The sequence below is a fragment of the Corella eumyota genome, chromosome 3 (assembly GCF_963082875.1).
Source record: "Corella eumyota chromosome 3, kaCorEumy4.1, whole genome shotgun sequence".
Lineage (NCBI taxonomy): Eukaryota > Metazoa > Chordata > Ascidiacea > Phlebobranchia > Corellidae > Corella > Corella eumyota.
Window position 1 is genome coordinate 9,342,116 of NC_137492.1, and position 26,724 is coordinate 9,368,839.

The 26,724-nt window shown below is 24.6% G+C and overlaps 3 protein-coding genes across 3 annotated transcripts; 2 read left to right on the forward strand and 1 right to left on the reverse strand.

The window, feature by feature from the left end:
* The first annotated feature begins 177 nt into the window (after positions 1-177).
* Positions 178-1,858, forward strand: LOC145745780 (corepressor of RBPJ and splicing regulator-like). The gene has a single exon (XM_082563940.1). The coding sequence runs from the start codon at positions 256-258 to the stop codon at positions 1,294-1,296; it is 1,041 nt and encodes a 346-aa protein (XP_082420066.1). The 5' UTR covers positions 178-255; the 3' UTR covers positions 1,297-1,858.
* On the forward strand, positions 1,821-10,767 carry LOC145745778 (kelch-like protein 13). Its single transcript, XM_082563938.1, has 13 exons — positions 1,821-2,093; positions 2,221-2,411; positions 5,549-5,737; positions 6,174-6,317; positions 6,448-6,592; positions 7,272-7,371; positions 7,651-7,824; positions 8,077-8,213; positions 8,371-8,476; positions 8,590-8,675; positions 9,207-9,344; positions 9,702-9,920; positions 10,035-10,767. Exons 1-13 carry the CDS (start codon positions 1,922-1,924, stop codon positions 10,118-10,120), a joined length of 1,887 nt encoding a protein of 628 aa, XP_082420064.1. The 5' UTR covers positions 1,821-1,921; the 3' UTR covers positions 10,121-10,767.
* Positions 10,768-22,559: 11,792 nt separating this feature from the next.
* Positions 22,560-24,197, reverse strand: LOC145744565 (histone chaperone ASF1A-like). The gene is made up of 4 exons (XM_082562441.1): positions 23,970-24,197; positions 23,768-23,883; positions 23,487-23,663; positions 22,560-23,308 (listed from the first exon to the last, which is right to left on the reverse strand). Exons 1-4 carry the CDS (start codon positions 24,076-24,078, stop codon positions 22,949-22,951), a joined length of 762 nt encoding a protein of 253 aa, XP_082418567.1. The 5' UTR covers positions 24,079-24,197; the 3' UTR covers positions 22,560-22,948.
* Between the last annotated feature and the right edge of the window lie 2,527 nt (positions 24,198-26,724).

Consider the following 26,724-nt stretch of genomic DNA (forward strand, 5'->3'; position numbering starts at 1 on the left):
TGTACTGTTTTTTAAAATTTTATTAGTTAAAAAGATTTGAATGCATTTCATTTTTAAGCCTAAGTTTTCATTTAATTTATTTTTGTTTGATGTAAATTTGTTTTCCTTTGTGCAATTGCTGGATTTGTTAGCCCTGTTATTTTGTGTCACAATTTATTTAATTTTTTGTTAAACACTTGTGGTAATTTAACTTTGCATTGTTTCAACTCTAGGCTATTTTAATTAAAGTAAATTAGGAAAACATAACGAAGCATAATGGGGAAATCTTACAATAACTACATGTGCAAGAAAGACTTTCATCCAGCATCAAGAGACAACATAAAAAGAGTCTGGATGCGGCAGCAAAAACTGGAGCACGAACAAAAACAACAGGAGGAAATGATGGATCAGTACCGACGAGAACAAGACATGCATGAAACTAGAGTTTTGATGGGAGACAGCAAAGCTAAAGTTGGTCTTAGTTTTATGTATGATGCACCACCGGGACTAAAAAAGAAGGAAGAGGAGGAAGGAGAAGAGAGTTACAAGTTTGAGTGGCAACGAAATGCTCCTAGGGAGTCATGGATGAAAGGAGACACTGGGACTCTTCAAGATCAACCCTTTGGAGTTTGTGTTCGAAATGTACGTTGTATTAAGTGTCATCAATGGGGCCACATTAACACAGATCGGGAGTGTCCGTTGTTTAATAAAACTTCTTCTTTTGATCCAAGCACTTCGATTAAAACTTCACATAACCAAAATGAAGAGGAAAATCAATCGAAACTCTCACTTAAACCCCATGTTATGAAAGCTATGGTTAATAAAACTCTTGACAATCAAAAGATTATTAATAATGATGAAGAAGAGCTTGAGGTTTCGTTTTTGAAAAACTTAACGAAAAAACAGAAAAAAAAATTGCTAAGGAGGTTAAACAGAATGGAAGCTGGAACGAGCAGAAATGAAAGGGTCACGAAATCGAAGAAAAAAAGAAAAGGAGCTAACCAAAAAAGTAGTTCAGATTCCTCTTCTGGTGAAAACAATTTTTCATCTCCAAGAAACTTAAAGAAACTGCATGGGTCAAGCAAAAAAGAGAAAAAAACTAAAAGGAATTCTATTTCAAGTAAATCTAAAAATAAGAATCAACACAGTTACAACAAAAAGGAAACAAGTGATAAAAATTTTAACAAAGAAAGAAGAGTTGACCAGTACCATAACAAAGAGTTGGAAAATGGTCATCATTATAAAAAAAAAGAATATAGAAGCCACAAATCTTCCTCTAATTGTCACAGCAATGAAAGAAAATCTGAAAGAAAATAATTACCTGATAAAAACATAGTTAAATCTATAATAAAACTAAAAAAGTAAGTTGATGCTTTTAAGGGAAGATAACTTTTTGTTTGGGGCATTGTTTAAAAACTTTAACATAGTTAAGAAAATGACTATTTGTAATTTACAGATAAAATAATGATAAGTAATTTTAAAATTGGTTTTTAAAGTAGCTTGTATTTGACATGTTATTTTTTATACATTTGTGTAGTTACGAGATGTAATCTTCCAAGTTTTTAATACTACATTTTTATAAATCTAAGAATATTTCAAAAATGTTACATATGTTTGATACATTTTTGCTTTTATTGTTTTTGGAATTATTAATTTTTTTAAATTGTGTTACTGTTATGTAAACATTTAGTTTTTTAGTTGTAAAAAAACATTTATTATTATATTTTTGTTAATATAAATTTAACGCAAATAATAAAGCCAAAAACAGCTACGTATGCATATAACACAGGAACTAAAGTTTTTATTTTTTAATTTAATTAAATATTAACCCTGTAGTAAAAAGTGTTAAAATAAATTTATTGTTTATCTGATTTTTAGATTTGTAAATAAATTAGTATTGCCTGTAGTTAAAAAGAACTTTAACTTACTTATTAATCATAAAATGGCATCAACTGGTAAGTTATATTCCTCCAAGTCGTATAGCACAACAATATTAAATGGATTCATGAAACTAAGAAATCATGGAAATTTGTGTGATGTGACACTGACTGCGGAAGATCGATCTTTTAAAGCACACCGAGGGCTTCTTGCTTCAGCATCTGATTACTTTCGAGGTAAAAACCAAAAACCCAAAGTATTTTTATTGCCCCAACTTTGTGTGGTTAAAGTTACAAATATTTTATATCCCGCTTAAAATTTTTTTTTTGTTTTTAAATTAACTTGCAGGTAATATTTTTTTAGCAATGTTTACTTCAGTAATGAAAGAAAAGTCTGCCGAGAAGATTGAGCTTCACGGTGTTTCAGCAACAGGGTTGGATCGAGTTCTAGAGTTTGTCTACTCTGGAGAAATTCTCCTTTCTCTTGACAATATACAAGACATTCTTGCTGCTGCTTCCCACCTTCAAGTCACATCAATCATGGATTTTTGCAAGGTCAAAAAAAGTAGAATTTAGAATTTATTTTTTTATTTTGTATATCAATTGGATGTTATGGACATTAAAAAAACTCTTGTTTTTTGTGTGTGGATAGAAAAGGTAAAATACCTAACAATTAAGTTTTGTAAAGATGTTGTGCAGTTTTAGCTTCGGTATTAATTTGTTTAAAAACAAAGAATTTTAGTTTATTATAAATACAAAGTATTATTTTTTTTCTTTAAATAAATTTAAATCTATTAAATTTAAGTATGCTGGTGCTAAGTATCCTGATGAAAATGAACGCTGCATGTTAAGTTTGTATTTTATGTGGTGTGTATTTGTTAGGGATGGGCCAATTGAATCCGAGTCCAAGTACTCGGCCCGAGTATTAAGAATATTTTAATACTCGTGCTCGTCGAGCATTTTTTAGTACTCGGACGCCGAGTAATAATTTGTCATTTAAGATCGTATACGATTTACTAAACATACAAAAAACACGAGGTTTGCCTTTTTCCAATAATTTATAATCCACTCTCAATTATATCACGTTATTTAAGCACAATTGCGCAACAAATACACTTTTCGGATTTGACGGATTCGACGAGCCCGAGTATTTTGTCGCGATAAGCGGCCGATTCCGAGTGCTCGGTTATGACGTCATTTGAGCGTATATAACTTTTCATGAGAATCTTTTCCGCATAATTTAAAAACTGCAAAATTTCCAAAAAAACACGTATTTATGGATTATAAAGTGTTTAACGTTGCCAAACTACTTACCGCTGATAGCAATATCATTTTAAGTCCAAACGAAAATGTAAAAGTCTCCAAACCCTATTATGCGTAAAATTTTACCAAGTAAAAAGTGTATTTGTTGCGCAATCGTTGCTTAAATAACGCAATATAATTGACAGTAGATTATAAATTAATAGAAAAAGGCAAACCTCGTGTTTTTTTATGTTTAGTAAATCGTATACGATCTTAAATGACAAATTATCACTCGGCGTCCGAGTACTAAAAAATACTCGACGAGCACGAGCATTAAAATATTCTTAATACTCGGGCCGAGTACTCGGACTCGGATTCGATTAGCCCATCATCCCTAACAGTATAGCAGTGGAATTCTGTTCCAGGACCTCAGGTAATAAACCTGAACTGTCTAACCAATACATTTAGTTACAAAGAATAAATATGTACTTCTGGTAAAAGCTACTTGCAATGACATATGCCTATAACAGTTAAAATATATTTGTGTGGTTACAACACACGACATAGATAATCTACCCACGTCAAAACAAATATTCTGTTACAGGCCAAATTGTGATTAAGCATTTGAAATTTTATAACTAAACCACATTGGTTTTATTGTAAGAGGTTTAGATAAAAGGATTTGAAAATAAAGCAGTTCGGAACAAAGGGGTTTAAATGCAAGGGAATTTCAACGTCTTGAAACCATTATAATGCTTTTAAATAGAAAAAAAAACATAATTGGGCAATTCTTATTGGGAAAGTGTTTTTTTAAAAAAAATTAACTTAAACTATTTGTTTAATTAACTTACCTGTTTCTTTGGTTTTGATATTTAAAGTTTAAATTTTAAAAAATTTAGGCAAATTATTTTTTTATAAGTGATTTTTTTTTTAAATTTAAAATGTACAAATTTTTTTGCACTTTTATGGCTATTTAAGCAATAATATTAAGTTAATATAAAAGTTACAAAACAGATCACAACAGATTTGTAATGTGTTAGTATAGGAGGTTTAAACATATCCTTAACATAAGTTCAACAACAAATTCTATATTACAATTTAAAATTCAGCAATTTTTAAGTTTTTAACTTGTAAAAATATAGGTAATTCCGTTACCGAAATTACATAAAAAGTATTATAACTTAAATTTTAATCCAATACGAATTTTAATATTTTTAATTCTCTGATTTTAGTTATTAAGTTCTTTAAATAAAAACTAAACTTTAAAATTCCTTATCAATTTTATTTATAACAATGGTAACGGAATTACGGGTAACGGAATTACAACATCAGGAATTTTGTAGAAATGCTTATTCTGCCTGGTTTAAATGATTTAAAATAATATAATTATTTTTATTAGTAAAAAAATAAAATGGCGTTGTAATATAATATTCATTTTTTAAATTTTGTGAGAAGGTAGTTTTGAAATTTATAATTTGTTTTATGGGTACATATATTACTAAATAAAATTAAAAAAAAATATTCATAGCTAACAAGTTGATTTTTAACTGATATTTGGCATATTCACACAATATTTTAAGCTATTTTACCCACTAGACTTATTGTTTTTGCATAATTATTCGTTTTATTTAGGTGTAACAAATTGTTTCTGCGACATCAATTTTATTACTAATTTAGAATTTAGTCATTTAGAATTTTAAACATGTTATGTTTGTTTGTTAATTTTGTTTTTTCAGTTATGTTTATAGTTTTTGTTAAAATGGTAGTTAGAGTTTTTAAAATTTGGTTTGTTTTGTTCTGTTTAAGAGTTTATTTAAAAAAAACCTAGTAGTTTTTAGTTTTGTAATTCTGTTACCAGGATTTTTTTTAAAAGTTTATAGTTAGGTTTGTTTCTTATTTTAACAGTACCTAAATTTATTTTTTTTAAATTTTATCTGAAATTGAGTAAATTTAAGACTAAAGTTACATGCTAAAATTAGACCGTGTCATTCTGTTACTTAAAATGTAATTCCGTTACCAGGTTTTTTTAAGTTAATTTGTCAATAAATAAATATTTTTTAAACCTCAACTAAAAAAATTTGGTATCTTTTTGTTGCTTTTAATAAGGACAATTATTTACACATGTTTAATTTAAGTTAATTTTTATAAAATTCAGAAGAATTGGGATTAAGTATTAGACAACTTTTTATATCTAATTTATTGGCGTAATTCCGTTACCAAACATTTTTCAATTTTTAAGAAGCATAGATGTTCGAATTGGACTTCTATGCTTTTAAAAATTTAGAATGGCAATATATGGGTTGTTTTAACTTAAAAAATAATTTCAATTATATTAAAAATAATAATTATAAGTTTGTAAACCACAGTAATTGTAATTCTGTTACCGAAGAATTGCCCAATTACCTTTTTTTGTATACACATTCTATAATAAATAGATTTAAATTTTTTAGACATTTTTAATATCCGAAGTGACCCTTGAAAATTGTGTTGATATTGGTCACATAGCAAATCAATACAACCTGGCATCAGTTGACCACCATGTTAATGTGTATATGTTAAAAAATTTCAATCAAGTAAATGACTTCAACAAGGTTCCTTTTCAAAGACTTGTTTTTTTGCTATCTAGCAATACTTTAAAGGTGAACAATTTTTTGAATTTATTTATAGTAAACTATAAGGTATTCGCCTATGTTGCCGATAACTACTTAACCAAATAAATGTTTCCCTTTAAAACCATAGTTTAAAGCGCTACGTTTTGCCAAAATATAGAATTTTGGTAAAAAAGGATTAAAAACAGAAAAATTGTTTTATTGTTAGTAAAATACTGTTTTGTGGCATATATGATGTACTGTATGTGAAATGATTTGTCAGGAAAAATAGTTTTTCGTAATATAACAGTAATTCAAACAACAGTTTTTTTTTAAAATTACTCGTATTTTTTAATACTAATTTCATAAACAAAAGCAAATAAACTTTTTAATAATAAAATTTAATAATTATTGTAAGACTACTATCTAGGCTGTAAATTAGACTTTTTGGTTGATAAGTTGTAATAAACTGTGGTCTAATCTATAGGGTTGCAGTGAACTCCAGTTATTTAATGCTGCTAAGAGATGGTTACAAAGTGACCTGCCAAACAGAATGCACAATGCTTCAGCTTTAATGGAAAATATTCGATTTCCACTCGTAAACCCAAATGACCTAATTACACATATTCAAGTACTTTGGTCATTTTTTGTATTTCTTTTGTGTCATAAAGTTTAAGAAAAGCTGCAAATGAAACTACATGCATACTCTTATGTAACCAATGCCGTAAATCAAATTTGTTTAATTTATAATTATTGTTTAGACTGTAGACTTTATGAGAACAGACAATTCATGTATGAGTTTACTGTTAGAAGCATCAAATTACCAGATGGTGCCATACATGCAACCAATTTTACAAACCCCGAGGACTAGAATAAGAAGTGATGCTACGCATCTTGTTACTCTGGGTAAACATTGAATATTTTTTGTGCTTTCATTATTTAACTAAATAAGCAAAGATTTCATACCAATTGTGCTGCTAGTATAAATTAAAATTTATTTTTGTGTTTTATTGTAAATTTTTAAATAAATAAATAACAGTTTATTTTATTACTGCGAATATTGATTAATCTGTCGTTATTAGGATTTTTTTTCTGTTTTTCTTAATTATAATTTTAATTTTGGTAACTTTTTTTCAAGGTTATATATTATTAGGACACAGTATTTTTTGTAAACATTTGTAAACACAGACCCCAACAGAAGGTGGTCTTGCATAAATAATTCTTAAAATGTTACATGGACCTCTTTTCCATCGGCCAAATATTATGCACAGAAAAATTCTGCTTAGTAACAGGTTAACCTCTGGTTAGTTAACCCAGTGTTAAATTTCGTTCTGCTTATCAACAAAAGTTTTAACCTGAGATTCGTTTACATGAAGATTACAATTTATCTGGGATTAATTTAACTTAACTTTTTGCATTTGAGCATTTAAAAGTGATTTCGTTTACAAATGTAATTTTTTAATAACCTATTTTTCAAGATACTGTTTGTTTTGAATTTTTTTTCAAATTAAAATTTTTGTTTAACCCATAAAAAATATTATTAATTAAATATTCTTTTTTATAAATGAAATGTTTTTTTAAAAAGGCGGGGTGTTAAGACATCAACTCGATGTCTCAAAAGACTTAAGAGTGTATGACGAAAAGCTTTCATCTTGGATTAACCTTGCTCCTATGGAAAACTCAAGGTGATCTGTTTTTTTATAATTTGATCATTTTTTTTGTTTTGTTGTCCAACTATAAACATGGAAACAACATATTAAATTTAAAAAAACTCGCTTATTAATGGCATACCATGAACAGTTATATTAGTTTAAAAGTTTGGTGTTGTTACTGTTTGCTTTTTAACATTTATGGAATGCATTAGCAATGTATGGGAACCTAACATCTCAAAAATTAAAAAAAACTACAGTAAAAGTTGTACTTTTTTAGGCTGTAAACTATTTTTAAATTTTTACGTTTTTTAGATACCAGCATGGGATTGCTGTAATTGGAAACTTCTTGTTTGTGGTTGGTGGCCAAAGTAATTATGACACAAAAGGAAAAACAGCAGTTGACACAGTTTTTAGATACGATCCAAGATATAACAAATGGATTCGTGTGCGTCACCTTATCGAAAAGCGAACCTTTTTTCATTTAAGGTGTGTTTGAAATTTAACTTGTTTTATTTTTTACTTGTATTAGCTTAGGTAATAAGGCATATAAAGTGTTGGTTGAAATTGTTTTTATATGTTTAATAGCAAAAGCTAATTAAACTTTAAACTCACTGCTTTGGTTAGAAATAATATTTATCATATCCTATGCAATTTTTAGTTGCTTATAAAAGTAATAAGCTAATAAACCGAAAAAAAAAATTTAATAACGACTATATTCAATACTTAATATTGTTGTAGTGCAATTGAGGGGAAGTTGTATGCAGTAGGAGGTAGAAATGCTGCTGGTGAGTTGTCTACTGTTGAATCTTACAGTCCAAAAACTAATGAATGGGTTTTTGTGGAAAAAATGCAAGAACCACATTATGGACATGCCGGTAATCTTTAATATTTTAATTATAAAATCTTACAGTATTTATATATATATATATATATTCTTGAACTATTATCATATATATATTCAGGTAAAACCAATTGTATATCATTAAAAAAATTAAATATGTGGTTAATAAACAATCAATTTTCTTTACCAAGGAACTGTTTTTGATGGACAAATGTACATTTCTGGGGGAATTACTCACGACTCATTTCAAAAGAAACTTTTGTGTTACAACCCTTCCTCCAACAAATGGGAACAAAAGTCAGTGTTACAATTTATTACCACATCTAAAAAAATTTAGAGAAAAACTTGTTTAATGTTTTTTGTTAAATGTTTATGTTGTAGTAAATATTAAATCATTTTTTTTACTATAGAACACCAATGTCAACGGTAAGGGGATTACACTGCATGACGACTGTACGAGATCGACTCTTTGTTATTGGTGGAAACCATTTCAAAGGTAAGAAATGGATTATAGTTTTTTTTTAGTAAAATTGTTTATGGGCTAAAAATATATGGTAAGAATATTTAGTGGGGTGTTGAGGCTTTACACTCAAAGTGAAAGCCTTGAATGAAAATTTGCCTATTTTACTATGAGCATGGTATACACAATTTATTTTGTAAAATTATAAAAAATATTAGTAGTTTAAGTAAAAAAAGATTTTTTTATTAAGAGGACGTTGGCTTGTTAGCTCTTCAAAGGTCTTTTTAATACTAAAAAAAAAATCTTCACATTTCGCAACCACTTATTTTTTAAAGATACCACAAACTAATTAATAAAATGTAACTTTTTTGAAATCTGTTTAATTTAAAAAGTTATAATTTAGTAATAATAGACACATTTAAGTAAAATAGCCAACAGGATTATAAACAGATTGACTTATTTATTATAATGAAGAGCTTTTAGATTAAATTGGGATTGCCTATAATTAATAATAAAATCAAGTTTATTTAATAAAAAAAGTAAAATATGTGTTGTTTTTTTTACCAGGAACCACAGACTATGATGATGTGCTGGAATGTGAATATTACACAACCGCAACTGATCAGTGGACATCAGTTGCTCCGATGCTGACTGGTCAAAGTGATGTTGGAGTTGCTGTGTTTAGGGAAAAAATTTTTGTCACTGGTTGGCTAATTTTAATTTTTACTAAAATGGTTTTCAATATGCTTTTTAGATAGAAAAACATAGGTAGTTAACATAGGCCTATGCAAGTTGTAGGGTATTAATCTGCATACAGTTTTTTGGTCTCTTTTTTTTGGTCTAAGGAGTTGTTGTCATTTATGGATTCTTTTTTAAGAAACCTTCAACATTGACAATCACATATATGAACAACATAGGACTTCTTGTGTTTTTAACCATCACACTTTATCAAGGTTCAGTTATCTTTGGACAAATAATATACCTTTGGTGGACATGAATCTGAGTCCTTATAAACCATGTCCGTAACTACACACCATAAATATTTATTGTTGACATTTTTAGGTGGATATTCATGGAACAACCGCTGTATGGTGGACATTGTCCAGTGCTATGACCCCCACTTAGACCAGTGGGAAAAAACTTTCTCATTACCTGCTGCACTAGGTGGCATCAGAGCTTGCACCCTTACTGTTTTACCAAGTTTTTCCGCGGACTGCATTGACAAAAGCAATATGTCACTGTCGAATGGAGGCTCGATCTTGTTGCAAGAGGATGCTGGAGGTTTTTTTTTTATAATAATATTTAGAGATAAATATATTACCAACTGTAAAACATTATTTTTCTTGGTAATTTAATTTTTAATTTACTTTAATTGTATTTATGTTCAATTTGAAGGTGATAACAGTGAAGAACGACCTGTTGCATCTGCAAGATTGTCCAGACCTAATCCTGGAATGTTACCACATGATGGCGAAATTTAAATTTACTACTTAGTTCCATACTTTAAAATGTTTTTTATTTATTAAATATATATATTTAACTACACAATCAAATATTTTAAAATAAATATTTAAGTACACAATCATATTTTTTAAAAGGGGAAAATTATTTTTTACAAATTTTTTTAAAAGTTTTTTTCATGTTTTAAGTTGTAATGTCAGTAGTAATTAAAATACCTTTCATGATATTTTTTTTTAAACTGAAATCGGAAACCAAAAAGACCACAAACTTAGATCACCTTTTTTAAAATTTAAGATTATTTTTAGAAAAGGGTAAGGGCTACAGGGGTTAAAAGAAAATGTCCAGTTGTCAGTAAAATAATTTTTGGGCATATGGTTTGCTGGCAAATGTCTAATCAAAAAATGTTTTTTGGCCTATGACAATTTTATTAGAATATTTACCAAAAATAAAATTAATAACTGGTTTTAAATTTTATTTATGGTTCTATTATTAAAGTTTGGTGTCCTAAGATGTATAAAGCCTAGCTGTATATGTTTAGTTTTGTTGCAATTTTTTGTATGTTATGTTTTTTAACATGGAACTAACGTAAGTAAATATGGTAAAATATAACATTTTATAAATAACTCTACTGTTTCTGTACCTACAAATTTGTAAACAACTAACAAAAGAACAGTTCTTAAAAATTAAAATTAATAATATTTGCTACACAGCTTATTTAACTATAAAAAATGTTTAAAAATAGGGAAATAAAAATATCACAGCATTTATGATTAAAAAATATTTTTTTGATAATACCTGCGTGAGAGATTAAAAAGTGGTTAAAGTATAAATTTGTTTGCCCAGTTTATTTTTAACCGCGGTTAGATCCAACTTAAAACTAGATTTATTTGAAATATAAAATATGGTTCGAAATTATTTGATTATTTTTAACATAAAGTTTTATAAATAAAAAATATATGCATAAATATTAACTAAGAATATTACATACCTTTAATTTTTAATTAACAAACCAGCATTTAAATATAACAAACAAACAAAAATTATTTTTTAATTATCTTCAAATTATACATATTATAAGATATAACCGACCAAAATTTAAAAACCTAACAACAATCTTTGAATTTGAATAAACAAACACCCATTAATTAGTGATAAAAATTTTAATTTGAATTCATTTTTGAGTTAGTAATATCATGATATAAATTGACCAAGATTTAAAAAATTAACAACAACCTTTAAATTTTAATAAACAAACACCTTCAACCTTTAAATTTTAATGAACAAACAAATATTAATTAGTAATTAGTGATAAAAATTAAAATTTTAATTCATTTTTGAGATACTAATATCATGATATACAATTGACCAAGATTTGACAAATTAATAACAACCTTTAAATTTTAATGAACAAACATCTATTAATTAGTAATTAGTGATAAAAATTAAAAATTTTAATTCATTTTTAAAATACTAATATCATGATATACTATTGACCAAGATTTGAAAAATTAATAACAACCTTTAAATTTTAATAAAAAAACACTTATTAATTAGTAATTAGTGATTAAAATTCTATTTTATTTTTGATTACTAATATCATGATATACAATTGACCAAGATTTAAAAAATTAACAACAACCTTTAAATTTTAATAAACAAACACCTATTAATAAGTAATTAGTAATAAAAATTTAAATTTTAATTCATTTTTGAGTTAGTAATATCATAATATACATTTGACAAAGATTAAAAAAATTAATAACAACCTTTAAATTTTAATGAACAAACATCTATTAATTAGTAATTAGTGATAAAAATTAAAAATTTTAATTCATTTTTGAGATACTAATATCATGATACACTATTGACCAAGATTTGAAAAATTAATAACAACCTTTAAATTTTATTGAACAAACATCTATTAATTAGTAATTAGTGATTAAAATTTCAATTCATTTTTGAGTTACTAATATCATGATATACAATTGACAAAGATTTGAAAAATTAATAACAACCTTTAAATTTTAATAAATAAACACTTATTAATTAGTAATTAGTGATAATTAAATGTTGTAAATAGGAGAATAAAAACATAATCTGATAATAAACAACATACTAAAATTTCAGATTTTTAAATTCTAAGGAACTAAAGATATCTTCTTTCAAAATTGGGACTAGAAAGAATAAAAATAATAATAATAAAAATAATAATAACTAGATTTATTTGATAAATAAAATATGGTTCGAAATTAATTGATTATGTTTAGCATAAATTTTTATTAATAAAAAAAAAGATGCATACACCTTAACTAAGAATAGTACATATCTTTGATTTTTAATGAACAAACAAGCATTTAAATATATTATACAAATAAAATTAATTTTTCAACTCAGTTTTATGTTGTTAATATCAGGATATACATTATACTAAATTTTAAATTCCTAAAATTGATTTTTGATTTTTAATAAATAAACAAGCATTTAAATAAAATAAACAACTAAAAATTATTTTTTAAACAAGTATTTTAATTACAAATATTATAAAATACATTTTATTAAATTTTAAATGCCTAATATCAAACTTTTATTTTTATTAAACAAACAAGAATTTAAATACAATAAACAAACAAAAATTAAATTTTTAATCCATTTTCGAGTTATTAATATTATGATATATAACTGACCAAAATTTGAAAACTTAATAACGATCTCTAAATTTTAATAAACAAACACCTATTAATTACTAATTAATAATATTTAATTTATCAAAATAGGAAGATTGAAACACAATATTATAATAAACAACATACTAAAATTTTAAAAATTTATATACACAAAATCAAAAGTTATTCGATTTTAAAATTCGGATTAGTAAGAATAAAAATAATAATAAATATACGGACAATAACAATATGTTTCGAAATCTAAGATTTCGAACCATAATAATAAGTGTAATGACAATAACAATATGTTTCAAAATCTAAGATTTCGAACCATAATAATAAGTATAATGACAATAACAATATGTTTTGAAATCTAAGATTTCGAACCATAATAATAATAATAATAAGTATAATGACAATAACAATATGTTTCGAAATCTAAGATTTCGAACCATAATAACTAGATTTATTTGATAAATAAAATATGGTTCGAAATTATTTGATTATGTTTAGCATAAATTTTTATAAATAAAAAAAAATATGCATACACCTTAACTAAGAATATTACATATCTTTGATTTTTAATAAACAAACAAGCATTTAAATATATTATACAAATAAAATTAATTTTTCAACCCAGTTTTATATTGTTAATATCAGGATATACATTATACTCAATTTTAAATTTCTAAAATTGATTTTTGATTTTTAATAAATAAACAAGCATTTAAATAAAATAAACAACCAAAAATCATTTTTTAACAAGTATTTTATTACAAATATTATAAAATAAATTATATTAAATTTTAAATGCCTAATATCAAACTTTTATTTTTATTAACCAAACAAGAATTTAAATATAATAAACAAACAAAAATTAAATTTTTAATTTTTTTGTCTTATAAATAAAAAAGGTATACGTAATATTTGATTAATTAGTTCAGTTAATATTTTTATTTAAGTAATGTTTTTGTATAAATTTAATAAAGATTAATTTTAAAAATAATCAAATAATTTCGAACCATTTTTTATTTATCAAATAAATCTAGTTTTTATTATGGTTCGAAATCTTAGATTTCGAAACAAATTGTTATTGTCATTATTATTATTATGGTTTGAAATCTTAGATTTCGAAACATATTGTCCGTATATTTATTATTATGGTTCGAAATCTTAGATTTCGAAACATATTGTTATTGTCCGTATATTTATTATTATTATGGTTCGAAATCTTAGATTTCGAAACATATTGTTATTGTCCGTATATTTATTATTATTATGGTTAGAAATCTTAGATTTCGAAACATATTGTTATTGTCCGTATATTTATTATTATTTTTATTTTTATTTTTATTCTTACTAATCCGAATTTGGAAATCGAATAACTTTTGATTTTGTGTATATAATTTTTTTAAATTTTAGTATGTTGTTTATTATCATATTGTGTTTCAATCCTCCTATTTTGATAATTTAAATATTATTAATTAGTAATTAATAGGTGTTTGTTTATTAAAATTTAGAGATCGTTATTAAGTTTTCAAATTTTGGTCAGTTATATATCATAATATTAATAACTCGAAAATGGATTAAAAATTTAATTTTTGTTTGTTTATTATATTTAAATTCTTGTTTGTTTATTAAAAATTAAAGTTTGATATTAAGCATTTAAAATTTAATATAATGTATTTTATGATATTAGTAATTAAAATACATGTTTAAAAAATAATTTTTGTTTGTTTATTTTATTTAAATGCTTGTTTATTTATTAAAAATCAAAAATCAATTTTGGGAATTTAAAATTTAGTAAAATGTATATCTTGATATTAACAACATAAAACTGAGTTGAAAAATTAATTTTATTTGTATAATATATTTAAATGCTTGTTTGTTTATTAAAAATCAAAGATATGTAATATTCTTAGTTAAGGTGTATGCATATTTTTTTTATTTATAAAAATTTATGCTAAACATAATCAAATAATTTCGAACCATATTTTATTTATCAAATAAATCTAGTTTTTATTTTTATTCTTACTAATTCGAATTTTGAAATCGAATAACTTTTGATTTTGTGTATATAAATTTTAAAATTTTAGTATGTTGTTTATTATCATATTGTGTTTCAATTCCCTATTTTGATAATTTAAGTATTGTTAATTAGTAATTAATAGGTGTTTGTTTATTAAAATTTAGGGATCGTTATTAAGTTTTTAAATTTTGGTCAGTTATATATCATAATATTAATAACTCGAAAATGGATTAAAAATTTAATTTTTGTTTGTTTATTATATTTAAATTCTTGTTTGTTTATTAAAAATAAAAGTTTGATATTAGGCATTTAAAATTTAATATAATGTATTTTATAATATTTGTAATTAAAATACATGTTTAAAAAATAATTTTTGGTTGTTTATTTTATTTAAATGCTTGTTTATTTATTAAAAATCAAAAATTAATTTTTGGAATTTAAAATTTAGTATAATGTATATCCTGATATTAACAACATAAAACTGGGTTGAAAAATTAATTTTATTTGTATAATATATTTATATGCTTGTTTGTTTGTTAAAAATCAAAGATATGTAATATTCTTAGTTAAGGTGTATGCATATTTTTTTTATTTATAAAAATTTATGCTAAACATAATCAAATAATTTCGAACCATATTTTATTTATTAAATAAATCTAGTTATTTTTATTTTTATTCTTACTAATCCAAATTTTGAAATCGAATAACTTATGTTTTTGTGTATATAAATTTTTAAAATTTTAGTATGTTGTTTATTATCATATCGTGTTTCAATCCTCCTATTTTGATAAATTAAATATTATTAATTAGTAATTAATAGGTGTTTGTTTATTAAAATTTAGAGATCGTTATTAAGTTTTCAAATTTTGGTCAGTTATATATCATAATATTAATAACTCGAAAATGGATTAAAAATTTAATTTTTGTTTGTTTATTGTATTTAAATTCTTGTTTGTTTATTAAAAATAAAAGTTTGATAATAGGCATTTAAAATTTAATAAAATGTATTTTATAATATTTGTAATAAAATACTTGTTTAAAAAATAATTTTTGGTTTTTTATTTTATTTAAATGCTTGTTTATTTATTAAAAATCAAAAATCAATTTTAGGAATTTAAAATTTAGTATAATGTATATCCTGATATTAACAACATAAAACTGGGTTAAAAAATTAATTTTATTTGTATAATATATTTAAATGCTTGTTTGTTTATTAAAAATCAAAGATATGTAATATTCTCATTTAAGGTGTATGCATATTTATTTTTATTTATAAAAATTTATTCCAAACATAATCAAATAATTTCGAACCATATTTTATTTATCAAATAAATCTAGTTATTACTAATCTTTCCAGTGTCTTATAAGCTGTAAATTTTGAGTTAACATAACTTTTGTTTGTGAACATTTACAGTTTTGAAATTTTAGTATGTTGTTTATTATCAGATTGTGTTTTCATTCTTCTATTTACAACATTTAATTATCACTAATTACTAATTAATAGGTGTTTAGTTATTAAAATTTAAAGTTTGTTATTTATTTTTTAAATCTTAGCCATTTGTATATCATGATATTGGTAACTTAAAAATGAATTAAAATTTTAATTTTTATTACTAATTACTAATTAATAGGTGTTTATTTATTAAAATTTAAAGTTTGTTATTTATTTTTTAAATCTTGGCCATTTGTATATCATGATATTGGTAACTGAAAAATGAATTAAAATTTTAATTTTTATCACTAATTACTAATTAATAGGTGTTTATTTAATAAAATTTAAAGTTTGTTATTTATTTTTTAAATCTTGGCCATTTGTATATCATGATATTGGTAACTCAAAAATAATTTCAAATTTTAATTTTTACCACTAATTACTAATTAATAGGTGTTTATTTAATAAAACTTAAAGATTGTTATTTATTTTTTAAATGTTGGCCATTTGTATATCATAATATTAGTAACTCGAAAATGAATTAAAATTTTAATTTTTTTTTACTAATTAATAGGTGTTTGTTTATTAAAATTTAAAGGTTGTTGTTAATTTTTTAAATCTCATAAAACTTATAGTTCGAAATAAATTAAAAAATAATTCTTGTTTGTTTGTTATATTTAAATTCTGGTATGTCCATTAAAAATTAAAGTTTGATATTAAGCATTAAATATTTGTTATGATGTATTTTATAATATAGGTAGTTAAAAACATATTTTGAAAATAACTTTTGTTTATTTATCATATTTAAATGCTTGTTTATTTAATAAAAATCAATTTTAGGAATTTAAAATTTACTATAATTTATATCCTAATATTACCGACTTAAAACTGGGTTAATTATTAGTTTTTGTTTGTATAATATATATAAATGCTAGTTTGTTTATTAAAATTTAAAAATCGTTATTAATTTTTCAAATCTTAGTCAATTGTATATCATAATATTAGTAACAGAAAAATAAATTTTTATTTTTATTAATAGATAATAGGTGTTTGTTTATTAAAATTTAAAGATTGTTATTAATTTTTTTAATTTTGGTCAATTGTATATCATAATATTAGTAACTGAAAAATAATTTAAAATTTTTATTTTTATCACTAATTACTAATTAATAGGTGTTTGTTTATTAAAATTTAAAAATCGTTATTCATTTTTTAAATCTTGTTTAATTGTATTTCATAATATTAGTAACTTAAAAATGAATTAAAATTTTAATTTCTATCTTTAATAACTAATTAATAGGTGTTTGTTTATTAGAATTTAAAAATTGTTATTATTTTTTCAAATCTTGGTCAATCGTATATTATGATAAAAGTTACATAAAAACGAGTTAAAAAATTAATTTTTGAATGTTTATCATATTTAAATGCTTGTTTATTTAATAAAAATTAAGAATTGTTATTTAAGCGCAAAACAAAAGTCTTAATTAAGAAAAGGTATACGTAATATTTGATTAATTAGTTCATTTAATATCTTTAATTAAGTAATGTTTATGTATAAATCTATTTACAATAAAGATTAATTTTAAAAATAATTAAAAATTTCGAACCATTTTTTATTTATCAAATAAATCTAGTTATTATTTTTATTCTTTCTAATCCCAATTTTGAAAGAAGATATCTTTAGTTCCTTAGAATTTAAAAATCTGAAATTTTGGTATGTTGTTTATTATCAGATTATGTTTTCATTCTCCTATTTACAACATTTAATTATCACTAATTACTAATTAATAGGTGTTTATTTATTAAAATTTAAAGTTTGTTATTTATTTTTTAAATCTTGGCCATTTGTATATCATGATATCGGTAACTCAAAAATAAAATAAAATTTTAATTTTTATCACTAATTACTAATTAATAGGTGTTTATTTATTAAAATTTAAAGATTGTTATTTATTTTTTAAATCTTGGCCAATTTGTATATCATGATATTGGTAACTCAAAAATAAATTAAAATTTTAATTTTTATCACTAATTACTAATTAATAGGTGTTTATTTAATAAAATTTAAAGATTGTTATTTATTTTTTAAATGTTGGCCATTTGTATATCATAATATTAGTAACTCGAAAATGAATTAAAATTTTAATTTTTTTTACTAATTACTAATTAATAGGTGTTTGTTTATTAAAATTTAAAGGTTGTTGTTAATTTTTTAAATCTCATAAAACTTATAGTTCAAAATAAATTAAAAAATAATTCTTGTTTGTTTGTTATATTTAAATTCTGGTTTGTTCATTAAAAATTAAAGTTTGATATTAAGCAATAAATATTTGTTATGATGTATTTTATAATATAGGTAGTTAAAAAACATATTTTGAAAATAACTTTTGTTTATTTATCATATTTAAATGAAAAGGTGGGCACTAAACCGTTAATGCGTTAATCGTTAATTAACGAAGTTAAATTTTTCGAAAAAATTTAACTTTTAAGTTAACTTTAAAAATCGTTAACGGACCTGTTAACTTTCGTTAAATTGTACTTTCGTTAAATTAAGTCCGTTAATTTAATATTTTTACAAGTTTACCATGGTAATATAAAAGTATGTATGTTTTATTTTGCCGTTTATTGGGTTTAATCGTTTTAATTTTAGAGGATGTATTGACGATATATTGACTGACGTATAAACGATATATTGACGACGATGACGATGTATTGAAATTTTAAACAATGCAGTTTTGAAAACGTCATTTAAACTTACGTTCGTGTAGTTAAAATATCAACTAAGATAAAAACTGCTGTTTTTTTTAAATAGGGTCGTTTCTTTGTTTGTTTTATTTAAATTTTAACGTTAATGTACTATGTAACGAATTACCACTTAACGAAGTTACTTTCTGGGTTAACTGTGCCCACCTTTGTTTAAATGCTTGTTTATTTAATAAAAATCAATTTTAGGAATTTAAAATTTACTATAATTTATACCCTAATATTACCGACTTAAAACTGGGTTAATTATTAGTTTTTGTTTGTATAATATATATAAATGCTTGTTTGTTTATTAAAATTTAAAAATCGTTATTAATTTTTCAAATCTTGGTCAATTGTATATCATAATATTAGTAACAGAAAAATAAATTTTTATTTTTATTAATAGATAATAGGTGTTTGTTTATTAAAATTTAAAAATTGTCATTAATTTTTTTAATTTTGGTCAATTGTATATCATAATATTAGTAACTGAAAAATAATTTAAAATTTTTATTTCTATCACTAATTACTAATTAACAGGTGTTTGTTTATTAAAATTTAAAAATCGTTATTCATTTTTCAAATCTTGTTTAATTGTATTTCATAATATTAGTAACTTAAAAATGAATTAAAATTTTAATTTCTATCTTTAATAACTATAATTAATAGGTGTTTGTTTATTAGAATTTAAAAATTGTTATTATTTTTTCAAATCTTGGTCAATCGTATATTATGATAAAAGTTACATAAAAATGAGTTAAAAAATTAATTTTTGAATGTTTATCATATTTAAATGCTTGTTTATTTAATAAAAATTAAGAATTGTTATTTAAGCGCAAAACAAAAGTCTTAATTAAGAAAAGGTATACGTAATATTTGATTAATTAGTTCAGTTAATATCTTTAATTAAGTAATGTTTATGTATAAATTTATTTACAATAAAAATTAATTTTAAAAATAATTGATTTAGACACAATACATGATCCAGTGCGGTCCCGTGCGGTAAATAGACACTATATATGAAACCCTGTTTCAAACCACCAAGTGTGGTCTAGTGCGGGAATTACACACGCTATATAAAATCCCGTGCGGTAATTAGGCACTATATGTGATCCCGTGCGGTAATAAGACACTTTATACATGATCCGGTGCGGTCCAGTGCCGTAATTAGTAGGACCGTGTAAAAGGTTTTACTAACTTTTGAAAATTTTATGACGTTGTTTCATAAACTCGGCGGTTGAGCGGACAATTTCCACATTTTCTTCAAGAGCTTCAACGCTTCGTCTGCTGCGGTGCGAGCGACCAGATCTAATCGACCGTCCGGCAACAGAACCTGCTCTTGAAGAAGTTTCTCGGACACAGGTCTCCAAATATGCCTGGTATCGATTGTCAGCTACAATTTTCCGCTGTTTTACTTCCTTTAATTTTGAAGTAGCGGAGGTTCTTACATCTCCCTCTGACTGGGAAATATAATTCTTGCACGCGCCTACAACTCTTTCGTAGGCCGTATCAAAGTCACCCTTTAACTTTGTGACTTCTTTACAATCAGAACACTTAACTTCCGTTTCTTTGCAAAGTTTGTTCTTACATCGGGTAAATGCCGATAGAGCATATGTACGCTCTTTCTTTGACCCTAAAGGTCCCGACTTAGTAACAGTTTTACTAGTGGAAATGTCTACAGTGGTGGACGAAATAATAACCATGCCTTGCGTTGTTACGGCAGGAAAAGTGACATTTCCTTCCTCCATTTTCACAAAAATTAATTAACAACGTAATTAACAAAACCTTATGTATATTATTAACCACACACACACAAGTTACTGAATCTTATATTCAACAACTTCACAGCTAACAACTCGAATTAGCACACAAAAATACTTCTAACTACGCACAAGTAATACCTAACAACTTTCTCAATCTTACTAAGGTAAAACTCATAAATCTCGCAATGTAGGATCTAATACACTCCTACTATGGCTTAAACAATTAATAAACCCCAATAACGTACGCTGTAAAGATGAGCATCGATAAGAAGGCCACACTTAATAAAAATACACAAAATAGTCGTGTTAAATCAAACTCGCTAACTTATTACCAAAACCTGCCCAAGGATTCAATCTACCCAATGTAATCTGTACAAGCGGCTTTTAATAAGAATTGAAACTACAGGAAATGCAAAATAAATGCGACACAAAAATATGACATGAAACACAAACTACAAAGTATATATAATCAACAAATTAAGTATAAAAGCGAAAGTCTAATTGTGTGTTAAACCTTACTTCGGCCTTACTTATTTACGAGTTTTTACGTCCAGCGAACTGACCAAAAAGCTATATTGCCAGTTATTTAAAGCGAAATAAAATAGGAGAAAACGCATACAAACAATAAAGAAAATACAAAGCATTATCGATAAACAGAACAACAAATGCGTCATAAATGACGATGGGGAGTGAAAAATCTCCCGTAGCTGGAATCAAGCCGAATGATTCAGCATGAAACTCCGAAGCTCACTAAAAGTGACCTCCCGCTAATAAATCATTTCAAAATTTTATTAAAATCGATAATGGACATAACAACTATGTCACAAAAGATCGCGCGTTCTTATCTCCTGATTGACTTATTAAAGTCATGTCGTTTTTATTTAATTTATTCTGCGTCCAAAGCAATTTTTAGCGACTATAAGACACATGTTTATTTATACAATCACAGTCTTATTTAAAACCTGTTCAAATAAAGAAAAACAAAAGATTATTAGAATATGCATTTAACAGTCAAAAGGAACTAGTTCCAAAACTTACATAGAAAATAACCTGACTCACAAACAATAAAGATAAAGATAGCAGTAGACGCAGAGGTGTAAACACGTGACTAAAAAAGTAGATAACAATAGTCAAATTTGTTACACTATTTCTAAAATTTAATTATTACTAATTGCTTGTTTATTTATTGAAATTTAAAAATCGTTATTAGGCTTTCAAATTTTGATCAGTTATATATCATAATATTAATAACTCAAAAATAAATAAAAATTAAATTTTTGTTTGTTTATTTATTGTATATAAATTCTTGTTTGTTTATTAAAAGTTAAATGTTGATATTAAGCATTAAAACTTTAGTACAATGTATTTCATAATATTAGTAATTAAAAAACATTTAAAATATAATTTTGTTTGTTGAATATAATTAAATGCTTGTTTATTTATTTATTAAAAATCAATTTTAAGCAAACAAAACTTAGTCTTTTATATATCCTGATATTAATAACTTGAAACCGGGTTAAAAAATTAATTTTTGTTTGTTTAATATTTTTGAATGCTTGTTGTTAATCAAATTAAAGATCAACTTTAAGCATTAAACTATTAGTGTAATGCATATAAATACCATAAAGAGAAAATGTATTAAAAACACAATTTGTTTATTGCAATTTAATTCCAAATTGTTTATTAAAATTTAAAGATATTTTAAAACTTATAAATTAATTTTGTTCCAAAATTTTTTTTTTAATAATAAATACGTTTTTAGTGTAATACATAAATACGTAATATTTAATTTATTTATTTAAGTAAAATTCTTAATTAAGCAATGTTTATTAATAAAGATTAATTTTGAAGATGATCAAATGATTTCGAACCATATTTTATTTATCTAATAAATTTATTATTTATTTTGTTTTTTTTATTCTGTGTACAAACTGAATCTGCAACAAAAGTACAATTTTCACAGATACTCCTTTTAATTTACTTTACCCCCTTTAATCAGATACCTCCTTTAATTTACAAAAATTAGGGTTTAATAAACGTTTTGTATTTATACGTAGGGCTTATCTGATGTTTGGACAATTAAACAATGTAATGAAAAAAATAATGCTTTTGCCGGAAATAAAAATATTTAAAAAAAACATTATTTTCTATAACTTCAGACTCATGGTAATAACATAAACAAAATATCAAAAGGACACAATAACATAAAACTATTTTTATTCCACTAACATTTGGGCTTCCATTGCATCAATGGAATTTTCCAAACAAGGTGCATAAACATTTGATGTCGATGGCAAATTTTTTTGAATATTTTCACAATTTGTGACTGATGAGCACAGAGGTCCATTAGAATCATGTCCAAATGAGTTATCTTTTGATGCACCTTCTGACAGTGCATATTGCATGTTTTCAAGCATCAATTCGTTGTAATTTACCCCAGGGGGTAACAACGGTGGGACATTTTCTTCAGAATGTACATTACTGGCTTCATTGTTTGCAGGGTTTGTATTGTTGTCATCCCAATTAATTTTAAACCTTGTGACTCTGGGTGCACTGCTTAATATGTTTCTTGATAGCTTAAAAAAGTTATAAAATAAAATAAGAAAAAAGGGTGGATTAAAAATTTTAATTTTGTCTAACAACTTTTAAAATATACTCATAATTTATATATGTTATTTAGTGTGTCAACACTGTATAAAAAAACAGTTTTACAAAGTGCTTTAAAGTGTAACTTTCTAGTTTAAAATAAAATACCTTATAAAAGTCTGGTTTATCTGGTGGATTTTCCCGCATTTCTGGGTCTGAGTATTCATTGTTAACATAATAGCCAACTCGCACAAACTCATTACTGTGGTATGTACATGTTATTATAACAATTGTTACTCCAACTGCATCCTGCACAGGAATCCCATCTGGCTTTGGTGAGTTAGCCTATATATATGGTAAAAGCAACACTAATTAAAAGGCTACTTTTAATTTTTTTCTGTTTTTTTTTGTCCTACTATTTAGTGTAATTATTTATTTCAGTAAAATACCTGAAACACAAACTTGTGTCTTCCAGCAGGTATTGGTCCAACAAGCACAGAATCTAAAACTTGGTCATAATCCTCACTCTCAGCACACCCAACATAAATAATTTTCCATTCAAGATCTTAAAAAGTTTTTTTGGCAATTTTAAAAATACTTTTTAGCAATTTTAATTAAAAAAAAAAAGATAAAATAATTCAAAACACTTACCATCTCTTAAATTTTCCAAACAATCAAATGTGATTTGAAATTGAAAAGGGTTGAAAAAATTGGAAGGATTGTCTAATACTTCCACATCTACAATTTGTACTTTAGCCATTACTTTTTTTATCTACAAAGAATATATTTAATGCTAAAGTGTTTTATTAGAGAATTTTGCAATTTTGTAAGTGTAAGTACGTTAGTATGGTTGACACTGAATCACAAGGTGCCTTTAGAACCTCTAAAAAATGTTTGTGGTAATTAGAATTTAACTTTCAAAAAGCATGGGAAATAATGAACATCAAAAACCAATTTAACATATTTTTTGTGTGACGTAAAAAGTACTTAGTTAGCGTAGTGACCCTTAACAAGGTAGTAATTTCTACGTCATCACAAACAGGGCTTTCCTTTTCTTTTTTTAAATAATTTTTTTTTTTAAAGTTGTATACTTAAAAAGTAAGTAAAATTATTTAAAGTTTCAAGCAGTTTTGTTTTTAGTGACACCAACTTTATCAATTTTTGAGTAAAAAACGCCAACATAGGACATTAACAATTTGCAGTTTTACTAATCGCTGGTGAGTGGTGAATGTGATTGCTCTAAAACTTTTAAACAAGTCCTTAAATCGATTCCTACTACTTCCATTGTTGTAGCAGCCTTAAGAAACCCACTATAAATAATATAAACCGTTATTGAGCCCTAAAACAATTGGAAGGGGACTTATTGATAAGGGCCAAATAATATACCAAACTGCCAAAAACAACTCGAAACACAATCGCTCTGAAACTGTACTAAAAAATTTGAACAATACAAAGAGTAGCATGTAAAACGTATGACATATTATTAAACTAAGATTATATATATACCCAACACCTATCTGGCACACACATGCTCTAAATTGAATCAAGGCAAGGTTTACACATTGACACAATTCATAATCTGATAAATAGCACTATAACCACAATTATCGTTATTTCCATTATTTCAAGGATTATCACTATTTCTACTATTAATAAAAGTTGGGTAGGTAAGGGTCTATTTAACTGTTTAAAGTTAAAAGTGATAAACGAATAATGTTTGCCAGGAGTTTTGGCCTGCAAAAAAAAATGCTAGGAGTCAACGATGAAATAGCTGTGTATATCGTCAGCGTAAGACCATATTTTACCGATATTACAAATAAAATTTTGCAAAAAGTACAATACATAAAAAAATTCTATTCAAAGGTTACAATAAATATGTAATATATGTATATGTTAGTTTTTAGAATATTAATTTTTTTTATTTTTGTCTTAAAAACATAATTTTAAAACAGATCAAAAACCAAATTTTATTTTAAATATCGGTAGAATAAGCTCTTACAGTGACATTATAAGCGGCAATTTCATCGTCGACTCCCCGCGTTTTTTTCGCATCGACCTGAGTACGAATCGACTGGCAACCATACATCTGTACATATTAGGCAGTCATATACGCACAAATATTACAGCAGGGGTTGCTAGTCGACCCGTATGTAAATAAGTTACAAGTTTATCTAATTATTTATGGATGCTGTCTGGCTGTTATGTAACAATAAAATCGCGCAACAATCAGACAATAAAAATTAACAACAAACAGACAAATCTGGCGCGAACTCAATACGAGTTATAACCAAGGTAGGGCACAAAAATATTTTTTGCATAACTTTATTTTCTATTTTCTGTGAACCCCTATTGGAAACAGGCTTGTGGCTTAAATTGACACATTTGCCAAAAATATGTCAAACAAAGTGTGCCAATATAACCTGCTGAAGTCAATAGAGGTTGCAGACTTGTTTGGCACATGTGCCAAAAATGTGCCAAACAAAATGTGCCAAAAAATTGGCACATTATTTTAAAGATTGGTTTAAAAAAAATTGGCACAATATTCTATAGATTGTTTTATTTTGTAGATTGTTTTAAAGAAGGTGTTTTTAAAGTAATATGCTGTTATAAACAAATTATAAGCTAAGTTTTGAGTTTTACATTCGTTATTTGCAAAAGTTGTAGAGGGCCGAAAAAACATTAAAGAAACACAGATTTGCTCGGCCGTTATTCAAAATACTTTCCGATGATAGGAGTTAAAAAAAATTCAACATAAAAAGTGTACCAATTTATAAATTGTGTTTAAAAATACTCTTGTGAAAATCCGATAATTCAATAAAAGTTTAACAAATATATTAATAATTTACAAACGAGAAAATGTTACAAACTGGAAACTATATTTAAATTTAAACAATTAAAATACTTAAAAATTGTGACAAAAAATAAAACTGTCTTAACAAATTAAAAATGTGAAAATCTATATTTTCCAACAACAATTTTAATATATAAGAAAATATTACAAAAATTGTGCCAACAAGATATAAATGTAAAAAAAATGTGCAAATGCTCAAAATCTAATAATAGTTTTTAAAAATGTGTCAAAAAGATAAAAATGATAATTTGAATCAAATGTAAATGTAATATTAAAAAAAAGTCCAATTTAATGAAAACAGGCAAATGAAAAGTGATAAATAAAGTTAAAACATATATATTATGCTTTAATACATCTTTAAAGGTATCAATATAAAACGTGTTAAAATTGATTTCTTGTTTTTTGTTTTATTTATATATTTAAAATATATGTGATTAATATTTAAAGTTTAATTGGTTGTATGATATATTAGCAATACAGTAAACCATGGATTAAAAATATTTTTTTGATTTTTACAATTTAAAGGCTAGTGTGAGGAGTTTTATAAATACAATA

What these genes read in the sequence shown, in the direction of transcription:
- LOC145745780 (XM_082563940.1), top strand. Translation starts at nt 256, where the DNA reads ATGGGGAAATCTTACAATAACTACATGTGCAAGAAAGACTTTCATCCA.
- LOC145745778 (XM_082563938.1), top strand. Translation starts at nt 1,922, where the DNA reads ATGGCATCAACTGGTAAGTTATATTCCTCCAAGTCGTATAGCACAACA. An exon ending in CAATCATGGATTTTTGCAAG is followed by an intron (nt 2,412 to 5,548) that starts GTCAAAAAAAGT and finishes TAAATTTTTTAG; the next exon opens with ACATTTTTAATATCCGAAGT. An exon ending in GTTGCAAGAGGATGCTGGAG is followed by an intron (nt 9,921 to 10,034) that starts GTTTTTTTTTTA and finishes TTCAATTTGAAG; the next exon opens with GTGATAACAGTGAAGAACGA.
- LOC145744565 (XM_082562441.1), bottom strand. Translation starts at nt 24,078, where the DNA reads ATGGCTAAAGTACAAATTGTAGATGTGGAAGTATTAGACAATCCTTCC. An exon ending in TTTGGAAAATTTAAGAGATG is followed by an intron (nt 23,884 to 23,969) that starts GTAAGTGTTTTG and finishes AAACTTTTTAAG; the next exon opens with ATCTTGAATGGAAAATTATT. An exon ending in GACACAAGTTTGTGTTTCAG is followed by an intron (nt 23,664 to 23,767) that starts GTATTTTACTGA and finishes CCATATATATAG; the next exon opens with GCTAACTCACCAAAGCCAGA.